Raw genomic sequence first — 18,372 nt, 5'->3', positions numbered from 1 at the left:
ATGAAAGCATGGAAGTATGGAAAGGCATTGCTTCTTTATAAAAGAAGTGCCACGTCTCACGAGGCAACGCAGTAGTAATTTTTTTCCCCTGTGAATTCATGAACGTTTGTGCATGACGTACAAGCTCGGTCAGAACGTATTTACCGGTCAAAAAACAGCCTGGAAAGAAAATGGCAATTGTACTAAGAGGAAAATGGGCAGGCGATGTTGCACGCTGAGCTGTCAATCTTATATTCCTTAGGCGAGCTCATCACTGTTCCTCCTGTACGAGAGACTCTGCTCACCAGAGTCGACAGCCGCGGAGAGCAACGTCCTGTCGCTCTGATTAGTCTGTATACTTGAATATCATGACTATATTCGTGGTAAAAATTACCAGCATAACAAAGTCAGTGTATGCAGGAATTTATTTACAATAAAAAGTTGTCAGCTCGCGCGTGCTCGAGCTGTTTAAACGCGCACAACCTTTCGACTGAGCGGCTTAGGGATTAATTTTTTGCGATAGGCCACTCTGTCCGTAACAAGAGCAACAATGTTTGATAGGAGGGGCTTTATGAATTTCTTTGCCACTATTGACGATGTGACCGAGGCATGGTCTTCTCTTGCCTCGCATATAAATAGAGGGCAACTCTCCAGATGCGGCAAAATCATTGCCGTGATCTTCTTGCACACATCGTTTGTGCCAATACGTGGCACTGCGATGTCGATGGCCTTCTTTACTTTTACAAGAACAGCTACAACCTCGGGCTTTGGGAACACCAAACCCCCTCTAGTTCGGTGGTTAATAAGTCCCATCAATGGTGATATTGATGGTTCCGAATCATTCAGTCTCGGGCAGGCGCTGCACATCCTTTGTTCTTCTATCGCTTTCACGACGAAACCGGCGACGTATGCTACTGCAGCGGTTTCCACTGTTGAAGGTGGCCGCTGCACTGAAAAAGAAAAGGTAAGAACAAAGTGCTCATATATCAGGACTAATTAAGGAATATGGAGCTCCAATCCCGGCTTGAAAAAGTAATAAGCTCGAAAGGCTATTATAACTGCATGCGCAATACATGAAGTCTGCCTACTTACAGGGCATCACTTTCAAGGGCGCCAGCAAACTGTTGACATCATCCACGAAACTCGGTGGTTCACAAATGCTAGAAAACAAAACGGTACAGAAACTATATATTAGTGACCGGCATGAAAAAGGTTCAAAAGCATGGGGAAACAGCACTAGCTTGAAAAACACATTTTTTTAAACGGAGCTGGGGCCTATGCATACCTAGGTAGGATATCGCTAGTTGCTGCTGACACACTGCTTTGATCATCCGCAATATCGGGTGGTTCAGACAAGCTGAAAAACAAAGCAGTGCAAGAACAAGAAGTTGGTTACCACTGTATGTGGTGTACAGAGGTAAAAGAACCAAAGGAAGCGCGCGTCCTTTTTGAAAAACTGACATCAAATAAATGGTGCTGCAGCGGATGTGCATACCTGAGTAGTGCACTACTGGTTTTAGCCGAGGTGTTCTGAGGAATGCTCGATGTGTCCAGTCCTGAAGATGTCCGGCTCGGCACAGCTGGATCAACTCTGCTCAAGTGGGTTGATGTAGAAGCACTGTATGTACATGCTGGAGAACAAAAAAATGAATACGACAGAAATGACATCAGAAGGAAAAAATGCCAAGAAAATTTTCTAGCATGTTCAGCACAGACTAGCATTAGTGAACATGTGAAATTAAACCGCAAGAACTTGATATACAGTGAAATGCACTTAACTTTGCAGCAAAACTTGTGTGCTTAACACTCTGACCATTTCCAACATTTGATGCCTGCGATGCACACAGGATGCCAGTCCGGAGTAACTTTTCAAGGGCGAAGGTGACAGCTCTAGCGTCTAGACAGTCATTGCAACCCGCCATTTGACGCAAAGCACTGAACAGGACCTCAACCGGATCATTTGACAGATTTCTCGTGAGGACATAAAAGAACCCACTCTCCAGCAAGTACTTAACACAAAGAACAGAAGACTTGCTTGTGAGCAGCAGTGCCTCGTAAGTTTCTGGGCTTAGGAATTTTTTTCCACTTGATTTGCAGGCACTGTGGAGACTCTCAAGGTACTGCGGGAATTCGTCCTCAAGCCAATTCAAGCGTCCATCTGTCGCACAGAAGAAATGCATCTTGTCGGGCTTGTTGTCGGGCTCCGATGTATTCGCTTCTCCAAGCATGTGCCATGCCGCCGCGCCGTCGGCAGGAGTGGGAGAACAGCGCCGCTCCGCGGCGCGCGAGGAAACTTCTCCGATTACACCTCTCCAATGGGGTGCGCGCTGAATGGGACGGCCGGAGCAAGCCCCGTTGTGCGCGCGCACGGAGGAAGGAAACTAAGGAGAGGCCCTGACGTCACTCTTTGTGAAGCAAAAGTGAAGCCGGAATTTGGCGTTGCTCATGGCGATGCTCCGCCTTTTGGGCCACCCTCCTCGCTTGTTTACATCTTTCGCGAAACCACGCCGCGCTGCGCGTGGTGTCGCGCGCGGAGCGCGCGCGCTCGCGCAACATCTGGCAGAGCACGGTGCAGGTAACACAGCGCAACAAGACACGGTGACTAAAGGCCCTTCCACGTTACCGGCACGGCAACTCGCCGCACGCCGTTTGCCGTTCACGGACCGCCGTTCGACGGCGGTTTTGCAAGCGAACGGCAAGATTTCTTTGCCGCAGAGAAGACGGGACCGGGACCCATTTGTGCGGCAGCCGTACAGCGAAGTGGCAAATCAGCGACCGACTCTGGCACCGCCGGCAGGCTCTCACCGCGGCTGATCGCACGGCGGCGCCGATATCGTCGCTAGGCCTTCTCCTCTTCCCTTCAAAGCTAAAGCTGACGGCGCTTCGGAATGGATCACCGACGCTTACAAGCCGCAATATTTTCTTGCTGAAGTTGTCGTTCTTCGGAATAATAATACATACAGAAGAAAATGCGCTAATATTAGCGGCGCCGCCGCCGGCTGCGATGCGAGCACAGCTGATCCGGTCGTCTGCCGTCGGTAACCGCGCACTGCAGCCGAGCTCGAGAAGTACCTGAGCTCTCGTTTGTGTTAAACGTTTAATAGTGGATATCGTGTTCCATAAAATTGAAAATTTGCGCATCACTTTACCTGGCGGAAAATATTTTGCTTGGGGTAGAAGTAAATATGTTTGCGACGCCGGTGGCGGAGGTGCGCATCGTCGCGGTCGTCGATTGGCCGGTCGTTCGTGCGGCGGGCGGTGCTCAGGCCGAACTGCCGTCTACTTTGGACACCTCTCGCGCGGCAGACGTCCTACGGCACCGGAGACCGGTTCGCCGTTACGGCATGTTTGCCGCTAGCGTGCACGTGCCTTAACGCAAACCCGCCCACTCAGCGCCTTTGCCGCGGCCCGAAACCTACCAGAGCAACACGTGTGAGCGCTCAAAACCATAACAACGCCGCCATTGTGGCCCAAAAGGCGTGGCCATACAACAAAAAAAATAAAAAAGCAGCAAAAAAATGAGAACCTACTACGTCATTTCCGCCACACTTTTCTCCTAGCGCGCGGAGGGGGTAGGGCCTCTCCTTAGTTTCCTTCCTCCGTGTGCGCGCGTGATCGAGGCGGCCGTGGAAAGGAGCATACAGTTTCTCACTACATTACCTAGAGGGAAATCTGGCGCTGCTGCGCTGTGGTATGCATGGGAATGCCGGTATGTTGTGGTTTCGGATTGGCATCGTTCTCGTAGACACAGGACACCTTGAAGACGCGCTTGGCAAGTACTGTTCCGTCTGTCACAATCATTCATTTTCTACTAGAACAGCACGTGAAAAGCTGTTTTAGCTTTATTATTACGCGAAAACATGTTTATTATTACGCGAAAACTATGAGAACTTGTTATTGTGTGTACGGCTACATGTTACGTAAAAAGTATCAGCGGGCCGCTAAAGTTGGAGAACAGACGACGAAGTTCGCGCTCGCTTTGAAACAGTTGGTCGTCTGTTCTTGCTTTTCTTCGCTTGGTCATGCATCGTGGGTGAGTAAAGATGTAATATGCGTGAATGGAAACATTTTATGAAGATCTTACTTTGAGAACGCGTTATTTGCGTAGCCATATCCACGTTTTAGACGAAGCCTCTCACAACACCAGCCAACACGAGCCTCGCAGACGCATATCCCGTCATTCCCATGACGGCACGGTGCCCCCTTAAGAAACTCCCATAGACGGTGGCGCCAGATTACCCTCTAGGTGTTATAGTGAGAAACTCTATGGAAAGGAGGACAAGTTAACTTAGCCGGATGTGACGTCACATTGTTGTTTGTTTTTGCACAGATATCCGGCTTCTATGGGAGCAGCTTGCGCCCACTTTCGTTCAACTGACGGCCATAGGTGGCGCTTTTATAACCTGTTCGTCTGCTACGCGGCGGGCGGCCGTGCGGCGTTGTAATTAGTACGACAGCCGTTGTGTTGTGACGAAGTGCTTGTCTAGTTGATGATTTTTACTAACACAGTGACAGTGATGTCACAAGGCTTTGATTGGTCACTTGGCTCCAAAAGTTGACTGCCCGAACCTAAAAAATGTCGGAGCGTGTAGTCCGCTGCTCTCTAAAATAGCGTTAAATAGCCGCTCCTATTGCCTTTTTCAAGCAGATCATTATAAATGGCATTGTGTGTAGAGTTCGCAACGATTAACAGTTCATTAACAACGATTATTAACAGTTTCATTGTACACGTTGTAAAATTCGCTTCTGCGCTCTTTAGGGGCTAAATTGAAACCACCGTAACGTTTGACGACAGAACGGTTACCGCTCATTTTAACTCTTAAAGTTGTCCGTGAACGCGTCGTGAGTTCAAAAAGTGAATTACGCACACAGCTTCACTGCGTACGTATCTTAAGCACCACCGTTATGCTATCGCTGTACCACGCAGGAAAGCTAGCTTTACACTTTGAAGAGTTCCGTGACACGATTTAAGGCCTGCAGTGCAACACGTTCGTTTTAAAGCACTGGGATGGCTTAATTTTTTGCAAGCTTTCTACTGAGCTAGACATCCAACGACATTAAAAACAAGATATGCTCACCTTCCCTTGAAACAGAATCGATCAGCCTATTGCACATATCGGGCGGAGGACTTACTCGTGAATACATTTAACATACTTTTACCAGATCATCTGCCTTTCACTACGGCACACAGCAGTAAATCATAATGCCATCTACGACGTTAGGCTATCTGTAATCAACTAAAAAAAGCTAGATTATACTATGAATCTTTTTAAACAATTTTTCCAGTCTCTTACGGATGTTAGGAAAGGGAAATTTATGCCGTCGATCTAGCATTGCAGCTGCCACCTATGCTCGTTGTTTACATTTCTTGCAGCGCTCCTCCTCTTATAGTTTCACTATTCAAACTCAAAGCATTCGCAAATATGTTTTCTTGTGAATTTATTCCTTTACCGCCAATATAAGCGCTTTGTGCCTGCCGAAATGGCAAGACAAGCGCTGAACAGATCGCAGAAGCAGACGACAGCGAACAGGTTATAACTAGCGCCACTCTGCTCGTACGTTCTTTCCCTAGCGGCAAAAGGGGCGAACTAGACCAGGCGTGCTGGAGGAGGTAGATCTGTGCAGGTCTTGAGTAGGTCGTGCTTTTATGAAATAACTACTCTCGAACTCAGACGGCATGGCTCGCGTCTCGTTCGCGCGCGTACGTATGGATGTGGTCCGCTTTTTGTTTTTGGCGAATGCTTAGAAGCTTCAAGTTGCGGACACTGCGGTGGGCCAGGGCTTGATGACATTTGTTGCCCAGCTGCTGGTGCTACCGCGACGTACTTGGAGCAACGGTAAGTGTCGTGCAATTACCCGTTCCCTTGCTGACACGTAAAAAACCGGTTGCGCATTCGAGCTGTGATCTCGGAATTTCGAAGGAACACGAAACGGGTGTCGCAGGCCCCGCAGTGATCGCAGGATAATTTATTCGTTCGTGCCTTCAACACTGCAGTTCCTACGCGTTGCACCGATGTAAAAAAAGAACAAAAAAAACAGCGACATCTTCCACGCGCCAGAAATGCATGCACTCAACTAGCGTGGATGTCGTCCTGTGATGTTTATCGCGTTCTTAAGTCTCGTTCCGTGCGAGAATCGGAAGTGATTTAGTTTTGTACATCCAGTTCCAGCTTCGCGCTATTGGCTAGTCGCTCATACCACTTCCGGGCGACGAGCGACGAATTCTAGATTTGCAGAACCGAGCGATCGCGCGACAAGACCGAGCGATTTGTTCACGCGACGGCCCGATCCATCGCTCGAACCCGTCGCTCGTCGCTGTCGCGCACAGAATCGCGCTGATGGGGTTTAGCCTTATTTTTCTCCATCTCTATGGGGTGACTACGCTATGCCCTTCTTATTTATCCATGCAGCGCATGGCTGCATTTAATTACCTTTCTCACTGCTGACCGCGGTATGGGCGTCAGAGGCTTTCATTCGTTGCAGTGAGATAATTAAAGCGTATTTCCTTCACTTAAAGCTTCTTACCTTGAAGTTGAAGTTGAAGTTTATTCATATGAAAAAACATAGGTACATAAATGTAATATACAGACGAGGGTCCCAAAGTAATCATACTGAAAACGGGACCCTCGGTTAGTAACTACCACAGAATTGTAACATAGTTGGCAGCATAACAGTGGATAGCATAATAATATATTAGTTGCAAGAAAAGCAAATGATAACGAAAAAAAGAAGAAAGAAGAAAGAAAAAACCAAACAAACTATGCTCTAATCGATATAATGTAACAGAAATAACAACGGGAGTGACAAAATTTATACAATTGTTAAAGGCAAAAAGCAAAAAAAAAGTACGAACAACGAGAGCGAAAAAATGTGGCACAATGTGAACACTGCAAAAAAAGGAAAAAAAAAAAAGAGTGGGTGATACTTATCAGCTAGCTGACTATGAAAACACAGATATTTATTAGGAAAAATTATCAGAGGTTAGCAAAAAATCTTTTAGCGAAGCTTTGAAATGTTGAAATGTAGGTAGTATTTTAAGCGAAGCAGGCAAACGATTCCAAAGTGTAATGGTAGCGAATGTAGATGTTTTTTTACCATAGTTAGTACGAACTGATGGTAACAGAAAATTATAATTAGAAGCGAACCTAGTAGGGTTTGTATTTCTAAGGGAGCTGCTTTGAATATATTGAAAGGTCAGCTGGGAATCAAGCAATTTATAAAACATTATTGCTAAATTGTAGTTGAATAATCTTTTTATACATAAAATTTTGTACTGCTCAAGCAGGCCGATGGCATTAGAGCGCGGTGAACTGTGGGTGATGATACGGATTGCTCGATTTTGTATATGCTGAACTGAAGACAAATGACATAGATATGTATTACCCCAAACGATTAATCCGTAGTTAATGTGTGAATGAATGAATGCAAAGTAGAGTGCAAGCAAAGCAGAAGGAGAAAAATAGTGTCGTGCCTTGATAAGTGCACGGATACCAAAAGCGCACTTCAGCTTGACGTGATTGATGTGCAGGTGAAACTTCAGATGGCTGTCTAGGATAACCCCTAGAAATGAAACGGAGTCGCTAATGGGAATAGAATGATTGCCTAAGGTTAATGAAGGAGGAATAATTAGTGATTTTTGGTGTGAATGAAATACTAAAAATTTCGTTTTAGATGGATTAATGACTAGATCGTTGTCATTACACCAATTCATTAGGTGGTCAAGAGTTTTATTTAGTTTGATTTCTAGAGAAGAGACACACTTATCAGCTATAGATATAGTTGTATCGTCAGCATATAGAACATAATGACTTAAGTCAGTGACGTCTGGCATATCATTAATATAAAGAGAAAAAAGCAAAGGCCCCAGTATTGAGCTTTGTGGTACCCCTTGGTTAAGTTTTTTAGAACTGGAAAACGTTTCACACGCATAAACAATAAATTCCCTATCAGACAAATAACTTTTTAAGAAGGCCAGGGCAGGGCCGGTTATTCCATATGCTTCCAGTTTACGAAATAAAATTATGTGATTAATAGTATCAAATGCCTTAGTAAGGTCTAAGAAAACTGAACCAACGAATTCATTATTGCCAAGACTATTCTTAATAAAATCAGTTAAGCAAAGTAGAGCTAAGTTGGTGGAGCTTCCAGACCGAAAACCGAACTGGCAGGATTTAATTATATGGAATTTTTCCAAGTACTTGCTTAATCTCATCAAAAATAATTTTTCAATTATTTTACTTAGGGAAGAAAGAATCGAGATAGGACGGTAATTTAAAATTAATTCTTTACTACCTTTTTTAAAAACTGGGATAACCTTTGCACGCTTTAGCAATGGCGGAAATACACCAGATTTAAAGATCAGGTTAATTACTACGCTCAAGGGTTCACATATGGCACCAGCGACTAGCTTTAGGTGGCGCACTGCAATACCATCTAATCCTGGACTTGTGTTACGAAGATTACGTATAATAGAAAGCACTTCATGCGGCGTGACAGGATGAAGGAAAAATGAATGGCGCATGCGTTCTATTTTAGGCTGAAAAGTTGTTAGTTTGTTTCCCTCAGGCAAGGCGAAATGATCAGAAAAAGCGTTTGCTATCTGAGAAGGCTCACAAAAAGTAAGATTGTCGCGTACAATTTTGGAGATAAACTTAGGCGATTCATTGTTGAAAAAGTCATTCAGCAACTGCCATTGTTTTTTAGGGTTGTTTTTATTCTGCAAGAATGCTGTTTTATAGTAAAGCCTTTTGGCTTCTCTGAGAGTCCTGTTAAGAACGTTGCAGTATATTTTGTACCGATTTCTCAGAGAACAGTTAAATGGTTGTCTTTTAGTCTTCTTATACAAATTATCTTTTTTGCGCAAACTCTTCAGCAGACCATCAGACATCCAGGGATTATTGGGGTGTTTAAATCGATTTTTACAGCGCACAGTTCGAGAGCAAGTACTGATAGCTTTAGTGAATAAATTGCAGAAGAAATTAAGAGCTTCTATAGGGTCTTCAATGAAATTCAGATCTGACCAGTCCGTGGAGCTAATGGTAGAAATTAATTTATCTGTGTCAAGTACTGTAGTGAAGTAAGAGGTGGCAATGTTGGCTAAACGTGTTTCGAAGATTGCAAAAACCGGAAAGTGATCAGTGAGGTCAGTGTTGACAACGCCCGCCGAAATGGGTACATCTAGGTTTGTTAAAACATGATCAATTAGTGAATGAGAACCCTCACCAACGCATCTTGTAGGTGATGTAATGAGGGATTCAAGGCCGTAGCCACTGAAGCAGTCAGTGTATGCTGTATACAAGCTAGAATTAACATCCAACAAGTTTATGTTTATATCTCCCACAATCATTACACTCTTATTTTCCGATAGTAGTTTGTTAAGTGCGTTATCAAGAGCATAGATGAAATCTGAAACGTTAGAACCTGGTGACCTATAAACACAACCGAGAACAAACCTTTTAGTGCTACATGCCTCGATGGGCTCGTTAGTTTCCACCCATACTGTTTCGCAGCAATCGACGTGAAAGTTTAAATCATTTCGGCGAGTGTAGCTGATGCGCGGAGAAACAAAGATGGCAGCCCCACCATGCCTACTGTTTAAACGGTGACAGTATTCAGGACTATAAGAATGAAACCCATACATGTTACTATCATCGCTAGAAAGCCACGTTTCGGAAACACAAATAAAAGAGAAATTATGATCAAGCGAAGATAGAAAATTATTTATCCCCTCGTGATTCTTTCGTAGACTGCATGCGTTAAAATGAATCAGTGAAGGATTAGTGTGACAAAGTAAAGAACGAAGTTCACGAGAATACGTAAGGGACATAGCGATGAAAAAGTGACCAGGCACGTGTAATCAGCACAATAGGCACTCTTACGTGAATATGCGCAGATCCGACTCGGCGGAGATACAGAACACCCTGCTATCACTAGCTTTCCGAGCTTTGATCTGGCTGTTTTCAGTCCAGAGGTACTGCCACTTTTTTGCCTTTTTCAGGGCAAGTGCTTTGGCAAACAGCATTTTATTACTGATTGTCAAATGGTCGTTCACGTAAACAGCCGTGTCGTTTGTGCCAGAAAACCCAAGGTGGCTCACACGGAGCCGAGCCTTGCGGGCTCTCTTTACAAATTCATTTTTCTTGTCTCTCGAAACAAAGCGAGCAATTAAATGTTGATCAGATGATTTGGACGGAACACGATGAACTGTCTCAATGTCAGTTTCAGATACAGGACACTCGATGACGTCGCCCACACGCTTCAGAATGGCTCGGCAGTCCTCCCCCTTTGTTAGAGGAATTCCTTTAACTTCAATGTTGTTAAGCCTAGAATATTGCTCCAAATCAGCCACCCGTTTCACAAGCATTTCATTTTGTGCCAATAAGGACTTGTTCGAAGTCAGCAATTCATCCTGCTTGGCTCTGAACTCATCAAACAAGTTGCTCATAAAGTCAATGCTTTCGCGAAGCGAGGCATTTTCAGACAGACCAAAGTCGTTCAATTTCAGTTTGATCTTAGAGCCCATTTCTAACATAAGGGATTCCATCCTATTGTTGAAATGTTGTTCCAGATGTTCAATTTTTTTGGCAAGTTCTTGACACGTAGGCATGACGTAACAAACGTGTGGGCAAGCAAAAAAAAATATTCAAAAAAATGAATGTGACAAGAAAATGGCAGCAGTTGCGGCTAAACAAAGTTGAAGCAGCTAAAACAAAGATGCAAACAACCAACCTGAAAGTACAAGCGCAGAGTTTAGGCGTTGCACTATTGCCACAACTGCCACTGCCAAATGATCCGAGACGCTGCTGAAGCTTCCTTATATGCCCTTGGAGGTAGATCGCAGCTGTAGTCCACGCAGCCGCAGCTGTCACCGTCGATGAACTTGCAGCACGTGCTCAGTCCAAACAAGCTCGCCTGCCGCGTCCAGAAATCAGCACTGGAAAACTTGATAAATCCAGAGCGAAGGCGGCCCAGTCGATGGTACGGTTCCTGAAAGTACAAGCGCAGAGTTTAGGCGTTGCACTATTGCCGCAACTGTCACTGCCAAATGGCAGTGGCTCCTTTGCGAGCCGTGGAATTAAATCATACAATGCGTACGTTGTGAGCGAGCTGGTAAACGAACCTACTTTACTGCTGCTACTACTATCACTAAAATTTTACGGGAACTTTCAAAATTAAACATATATCAGTATGAATCGGCTCACCAAACTTTATATGCACGTCCGTTGCTTTCGTTCATAGATCATGTGCGTAGCTTTGCAACCGTGACCGATATTGTAAAAACAGCAAGAAGACAGATGACACAAGTAATGTGTCTGGTTTAATTGTTGTATGTGCTGTGTTTAGAATATCAACCAACTCCGCGCAGTCGTGCTGTTTACAGCTAAAACGTGTTTTTTCTTGTTGCATGAGGAGCATTTGCTTCTAATTGTGGCAGTAACGTTGTGAATTGTCCTCGGCCCAGATCGCTGACTGTGTGCAACCTTGTCTAATTTGTTTCACTTTGCTGCTGTCTTTACAGCTTCTGCTTATTTCCTCTGCCTGCACCTTATATTTGTTGTGTTTATCGAGACCTGGCCTGTCTCTGCCTCGTTGAAGACAAATGGACACAAGTACTGGTTGCTGTTGGTTTGTTTGGTTTGCTCAGTCTGAGCGTGGTATGTATATCCATTTGCTAAAAGGGTATGCTGCTGCGTCTAATGCAGGTACTGCTCATCTAAAGGTAGATATAATTAGTAGTGGTTTGAGTGATAATTAGTTGGTTTGAGTGATGTATGACACCAGAGAGTAGTTGACAAAGCTGGTCCACAAATTTAAGGTATGGAGATGCTTAACCATTTAAGTGTTCTAAGTGGCCATGACGTATTACACACATTTAAAATTTCAGTTGCAAAAGACATAGTAGAAGAAGAATCCAGAGGATTTGCTGCCAGATGTCTTGAGACAATAAATTGTAGAGAAAGCATTATGGTGTGAGCTGCCAATGATTGTCGTCAGCTCTAACCCATTTTTCTATATAGTCACTGTTGGTTCATTGTCTGTTGCCATCACATGCTTGTTATAAACAAAAACTTGAGCTGCATGATTCCCCTGATTTTTCTCGCTCATAAGATACAAATGTTTTGATTTCGGCTGCCTTGGGGCCTCATGGTAGAAAACGAGTGTTTATTAGCCAGTTGCCAGCTTCTAAGATCATGTGCTTTGTAATGTGGGTGTTTTAAAGGATACTACACATTTGCCATCATAACTGTGAATGCTGCTGCCTAGCACTCCCAGGGCTATGCTTAGTACATATGCACAGCTATCCAAGAAAATTGACATTGGGACAACTGCCGTTGAAGCTCACTTGGTAGAGCATTGCAAGCACAAGGCAGAAAACGTGGGTTCAGCTTCGTTGTCTCTTATTCTGGCCAGCATGTTCTTGGACAGCGTTTCTAGTGGTTCTGAATTTAATATTGAGAGTCTGAATTCTGAGAGTGGTTTATTAGTGCCAATCACAGCTCCCAGCTCTGGTTCCTTAACGGACGACTGCGAAAATGACTGCACTTAACCTCGCCTCTGCACAGGCCAGGGACATACGTCTCCTGCTTGAATCGTACAGTGGAATCTTTGATTTCGGCAACAGGCCTTTAGGCTGAACATCTGTTGTTCACTACCTTATAAACACTGAAGACACAAATCCTATTTGTCAGCGTCCCTATCATGCATCGCATGCTGAACGTCGAGTCATCCAATCAGAGGTGGGCAAAACGTTTCGCAAAGGGGTCATCGAGCCATCAGCCAGCCCTTGGGCTTTGCCTGTCGTCCTTGTGAAAAACAAAGATGGTACCTGGCATTTTTGCGTCCATTATCGCCACTTAAACAAGATCATGCGCTAAGACGTCTACCCACTACCATGCATTGATGACGCCTTGGACTGCTTCCACAGAGCTAAATACTTATCGTCCATCGATCTTCGATCCAGCTACTGGCAGATTTCGTTTGATGAAATGGTTGAAGAAGACAGCCTTCATCACACCGGATGGCTTATATCAATTCAAAGTCATGCCCTTTTGCCTATGCAATGCTCCTGCGACATTTGAACTTGTGATGGACTGTCTTCTGCGATGCTACAAATGGACCACCTGTCTTTGTTACCTTGACGAACCTGTTTTTTTTTCCCATGTTCGGCAGCCGCCTTACCCGACTCACTGCCATTATTGCGGTCTTCTGAAAAGCCGGCCTCCAACTCCATGAAGTGTCAATTTGGGCGCCGTCAGATTACCGTGTTGGGGCACCTCATTGACGCATCCGGTGTCCAACCAGATTCTGAAAAAGTTCGTGCCATACGCAGTTTCCCTGTGCCACATTCTGTTTCTGACGTGCGCTGCTTCGTCGGCCTGTGTTCTTACTTTCATTGTTTCATGAAAAACCTTGCCAACATTGCTCGGCCTTTGACAGATCAAAAAGAAGAACATGTCATTCTCATGGGGCCCGGAGCAGGCTCATGCGTTTGCCGCTCTCATCAGGTTTCTGATCACCCCTCCCATACTTGCCCACTTTGATCCATCTGCACCAACCGAAGTCCACACTGGCACAAGCGGCCATGGCATCGGCGCTGTTCTCGATCAACAACAGAATGGTACGGAGTGCGTGATAGCTTGTGCCAGCTGCCTGCTGTCACCTGCCGAGAGAAATTACCCTATCACCGAGTGGGAGTGCTTCGCTTTAGTTTGGGCTGTCGTCAAGTTCCGGCCATATTTGTACGGCCGTACATTTTCTGTCGTTACAGACCACCACGCACTCTGCCGGCTGTCTTCCCTCCGGGACCCGACAGGACGGCTTGGTCGCTGGGCTTTGTGGCTCCAGGAATTTTCATTGTCAGTTACAAGACTGGATGCCTCCACAAGGACACTAACTGCCTCTCGTCACCCCGTGGATCCACTTGATCCTTCTGTGCATGATCCGGTGACCTGCGTGATGGCTTTCACTGACATGACTGACATGCGCACCGAACAACAACGCGACGAGTCCTCACAGTCCATCATTGCCGGAGTGCAATCACTCCGGCAGCGCTGACGGCACATGCCGCATGTTCTTGCCGCAGAACGGCATCCTCTACCACCGCAATATGAACACTGATGGCCCTGAGTTACTCCTTGGCCTTCCTCGTCATCTGCAATCCGTTGCTCTTGAACAACTTCACGATGCACCGACGGTGGGACACCTTGGAGTTTTGCGTACATACGATCACGTACAACGCTGGTTCTTCTGGCCAGGTCTCTACTGCTTTGTGCACTGTTATGTCGCAACTTGCGAATTGTGTCAGTGCCGGAAGAAACCTCCCCCACCACCTGTCGGATGACTCCATCCAGTTGAAGTTCCCTGTGAACCGTTCTCTCGCTTAGGCCTTGACTTACCTGGCACTTTTCCGATGACGACTAGAGCTAACAAGTCGATTGCCGTCGCTACTGATTACATGACACGCTATGCGATAACAAAGGCGTTGCCGACTAGTTGTGCAACAGATGTCGTCGATTTTTTTCCTCCACCATGTCATTCTCCACCATGGTGCACCTCGACAGTTATTACAGACCGCAGCTGCTCATTCTTGTCTTTAGTTGTCGACGACCTCGTCCGCTCTTGTGCCACTGAGCACAAGCTGTCCACCGCCTACCACCCACAAACAAACGGTCTTATGGAAGGTCTCAACCAAACAATCACACAGATGCTGTCGATGTAGGTCTCCAGCAATCACCGCTACTGGGACACCACGCTGGCCTACGTGCCGTTTGTGTATAACTTGTCCCGACGTGACACTGCAGGATATGCACCCTTTTATCTTTTGTATGGTTGCAACCCCACTTTGCCCTTTGACATCATCATCCCTTCTGTGCCACATGTTGAAACTAACCATGCTCACGAAGTCATCGATCGCGCTCACAGGGCATGTCAAGTCGCCCGATCTCGTTTATTAGCCCCGCAGCATATACCAAAAGAGTTATGACTGATGCCATCGCGATGTTAAGTTTGCACGAGGTGCTTGGATGCTCCTTTGGTCACCATGTCGTCGGGTTGGCCTCTCCCAGAAGTTTCTCTCTCGCTACGCAGGGCCTTATGAAGTCCTAAGTCAAGTTAACGACGTAAATTACGAGATTTCGCCACTTCAGTTTGATGCATCCTCAAGTCTGACGCCTGTTGACGTCCATGTTTCGCGGCTGAAGCCATACTTCACAGGACCCCTGGGTGCTTCACCACCCGGGGGTCCTGTTACGGAAGGATGAAAAAAGAGGGGAAGAAGACCGCAGGACGCTGGCTGCTGCGTGCTGTTGGTGGTCAGCCATCTTAACTACTCTGCCTCATCTTGTATATATATTGTAAATACAGTCTTTCTGTACTCCCAACATCCCCTTAACAGTATGCTTCGCCTCTGGCATGTTCATGATCTCCGATGGTATATAAAACAGTGATGCAGACTAAGCTTCACAAATAATTAATGTTCCATCTCTTCCTTACAGGCTGCTGTGTTTCAGCTAAATCTGCTTTTCCTGTGTCCAGTGGTCTTGTCGCTCAATTAGTGCTTGCCTATTTCTGTTACACTGCAACCCACTAATGTTAAAACGTGATACTTCTCCTCTCTTCCCTTGTCCTCTGCAAACTTTTAGATTTCAATACTCGAATGATTAATACAAAGATTGATGCTACCATATTATATGTGACGGCTGTCATGACGGCAATAATTTAGGTGGACCTGAAACTAAATGAAAAAAGAAACAAAAAACAAAACAGGCATGTGTGAGTAGGAATAACTTCCTTGTGACAAAACTGGCTCCATGCTAAACTTTGCCTCAAGGAAATTGGTCTAAGTCTCAAACCCATTTGCGCATATGCATAAGCCAAGTTTCCCACTCGTCAAAACAGAAGCCGCAACAAAGTGTTAGGAAAGAGGCAAAGAAACCATGCCTTTGCATTCGTACTCTCCTCACAAAGCTTGTGTCATATATGCAATCACTCAGCATACACAAACACATTGGTCAACACTGCAATGTTTGGAAGAACCCGAACCAACACTATGTAGCCATTTACCTGCAGTATGCCTCCTGTAACATAAATCCCCACTGTGCTTGGAATCTACATAACTTTTTTTTTATTTCTCAGGCATTTGGTGGTAGAGGCCAGTGCATTAGACAGAAATCCTGTTAGACTGCAGCAATGTTCAGAATGTAGTATGGGGTACTCTGTCTGGCTGGAAGTTGAAGATAGAAATTATATTAGTCGTTAAAGTACAGTAGCCGAGCAGATACACACGGTGGTCACTTGAGCTGGCATTGTGTAGCTTTACCAACAAGCCCAGCTGTACACTGAAGTAAGGCATGTTTTGGGCTAGTCAGCTCGTAGCTTCAGCAAAATTTTAAACTCTGCGAGGAAGACAGGACATGAACAAAAACATAGATGCATGCACAAAGTGTAGACTTCCGACTGGCTTTGTTTGGTGAAGGCAGAGAGTTTATAAGGTTCTTCAAAATGGCAAAATAAAGAACATTCGCAAAGAAATTGTTCACGAGGCAGTGACGAAAAATAGCAAGGCCACCTGTGCATTAAGAGCGCAGTAGAGTCCCAATGTGCCCATCTAAGAATTCTATTTCTTTCCTTGATAAGGATCAAGAAGGTGAGCTAACTTAGTTGTCACACCTTTTAGCGGTGTGGAATGCCTTGATGACTTCTCTTTCTGTTCTTGAGTTTGCCTTCGAAAGGAATTTATTCTGTTCCAGATGAGGCAGGCAGCTTTTGCTGTTGCAGCTCCTGCACTGCAAGAGGAGATTCTCAAGGAAAGAATTAAAGTCTTAGATGGGGCACATTAAGACTCTCCTGCACTCTTAATGCATACATGGCCTTGATATTTTTTGTCAATGCCTCGTGCACAAATTATTTGCAGTTGCTCCTTGTTTTGCTATATCGAAGTACCTTATATATTCTTTGCTTTCACAAAATAAAACCAGTTGGAAGCCTGTGCTTTGTGTGCGTCTATGTTTCAGTTCATGTCCTGTCTTCCTCGCGCAGTTTAAAATTTTGCCTAAACAGTTGTATAGCTTGTGTATACGATGAGTAATTAATGTTATGATGACTGCAGCATAGCAATGGTCTAGTGGCATAGTGTCGACATAGTATAGAGATGGTACTAAGTTAAAAATTTGGAAATGCCATAAATTGTGCAATCAACCCTTATCCCTCGGTTTCCTACAGCTGCAGAGTACTTGACCTCTGCAGCAGACAGGCATGCTGTATATTGGGGAGTGCCAGGAATTGCGAGATCGAGACAGGCTGCCACTAGAAGTTCCTTGGGCCAGGTGATAACTCAAATACATCCAAATATTTCCATATTTCACTATATAAACCTCTGTAGAATAATGGACTTTTCAAGGGTGAAGTTGTTTCACACAAAGGAAAACTATTACTAAATAGTGACCAGTTTCTTTTGTTTTGTAAGCCAGATTGCATGTATTTGACATTGCTTACTGACTCTTAATTATTCTCGCTGTCCGATACAAGCATATGCACTAACATGTTTTCAAACAAAACTATTGTGTGAAGCCATGTTTGTGGTGGAATAAAATTGGCCCCAATACAGAGCTTTGTGGCACACCATATCTTACTAGCGATCGCGGAGAAGAAAGTTAATTAGTAGTTACAAATTGGTACCGGTTAGTTAAAAATTTACTAATCCAATTCGTAGTCCTGTCAATTTGAAGTTTACTGTCGTTTGTGTATCGGACCAAGCCGATGTCCCCTGGCCTGGGCGGTCCCTGGCGCTTCACCTAGTGGTGGCCTTTGAAAATAGCAGGGTGGCACCAGTGGTTGCATCAGGATCTAGGCTCATGAAGATAGACAGCAACGTGCACAGGGCAAAGAGTTCGGTGGCCTGGTGCTCGTCACATTTGTGGAGAACACTATTGTTCTTGCGAGTCCTAGCCCCTACCTAGGGTACCAGTCTGTGCACTGCGTGTGTGTATATAAATATATATATATATATATACATATGTTGTGCAGGATTGCTCGTTGGCAGCACATGCTCATGCAGCAGCTGACGGGCCTTCGATGTGTTTCGCCCTGGTAGTGCGATCGTCTTCGTGGTTCTAGAGCAGCGCTGGCATTGCCCAAGAACAGCATATATCGGCATGGTGCAGAATTGCAGAGTGGGGGCGCTCCATTCTATTCCCACTTCATTCCTTCAGAGTTGTGATTTATGTGATTCCAGTCCTTTTAATTCGTCGGAGTTCTGACAGTTGAACCATTCCCACTCCTTGAGTGGTTGAACTAATCTACTCCAATCCTCCAATTACACTAAATAAAACGCTTTCTGTATAATTACTTACTACTTGCGCCCCGATGCAGCGATAGCGTAGAGGTAGAGCATCT

General features: G+C 45.1%; 1 protein-coding gene across 1 annotated transcript; it reads right to left on the bottom strand.

The window, feature by feature from the left end:
* Nucleotides 1-386: 386 nt before the first annotated feature.
* Nucleotides 387-10,787, bottom strand: LOC129385941 (uncharacterized). Its single transcript, XM_055073129.1, has 5 exons — nt 10,708-10,787; nt 1,475-1,610; nt 1,265-1,336; nt 1,072-1,139; nt 387-929 (listed from the first exon to the last, which is right to left on the bottom strand). The coding sequence occupies exons 4-5, from the start codon at nt 1,076-1,078 to the stop codon at nt 448-450; spliced, it is 489 nt and encodes a 162-aa protein (XP_054929104.1). The 5' UTR covers nt 1,079-1,139; nt 1,265-1,336; nt 1,475-1,610; nt 10,708-10,787; the 3' UTR covers nt 387-447.
* Between the last annotated feature and the right edge of the window lie 7,585 nt (nt 10,788-18,372).

This window comes from Dermacentor andersoni, chromosome 7, assembly GCF_023375885.2.
Source record: "Dermacentor andersoni chromosome 7, qqDerAnde1_hic_scaffold, whole genome shotgun sequence".
Taxonomy (NCBI): Eukaryota; Metazoa; Arthropoda; class Arachnida; order Ixodida; family Ixodidae; genus Dermacentor; species Dermacentor andersoni.
The sequence above is the reverse complement of the archived record's forward strand: the minus strand, read 5'-3'. Positions and strand labels throughout refer to the sequence as shown.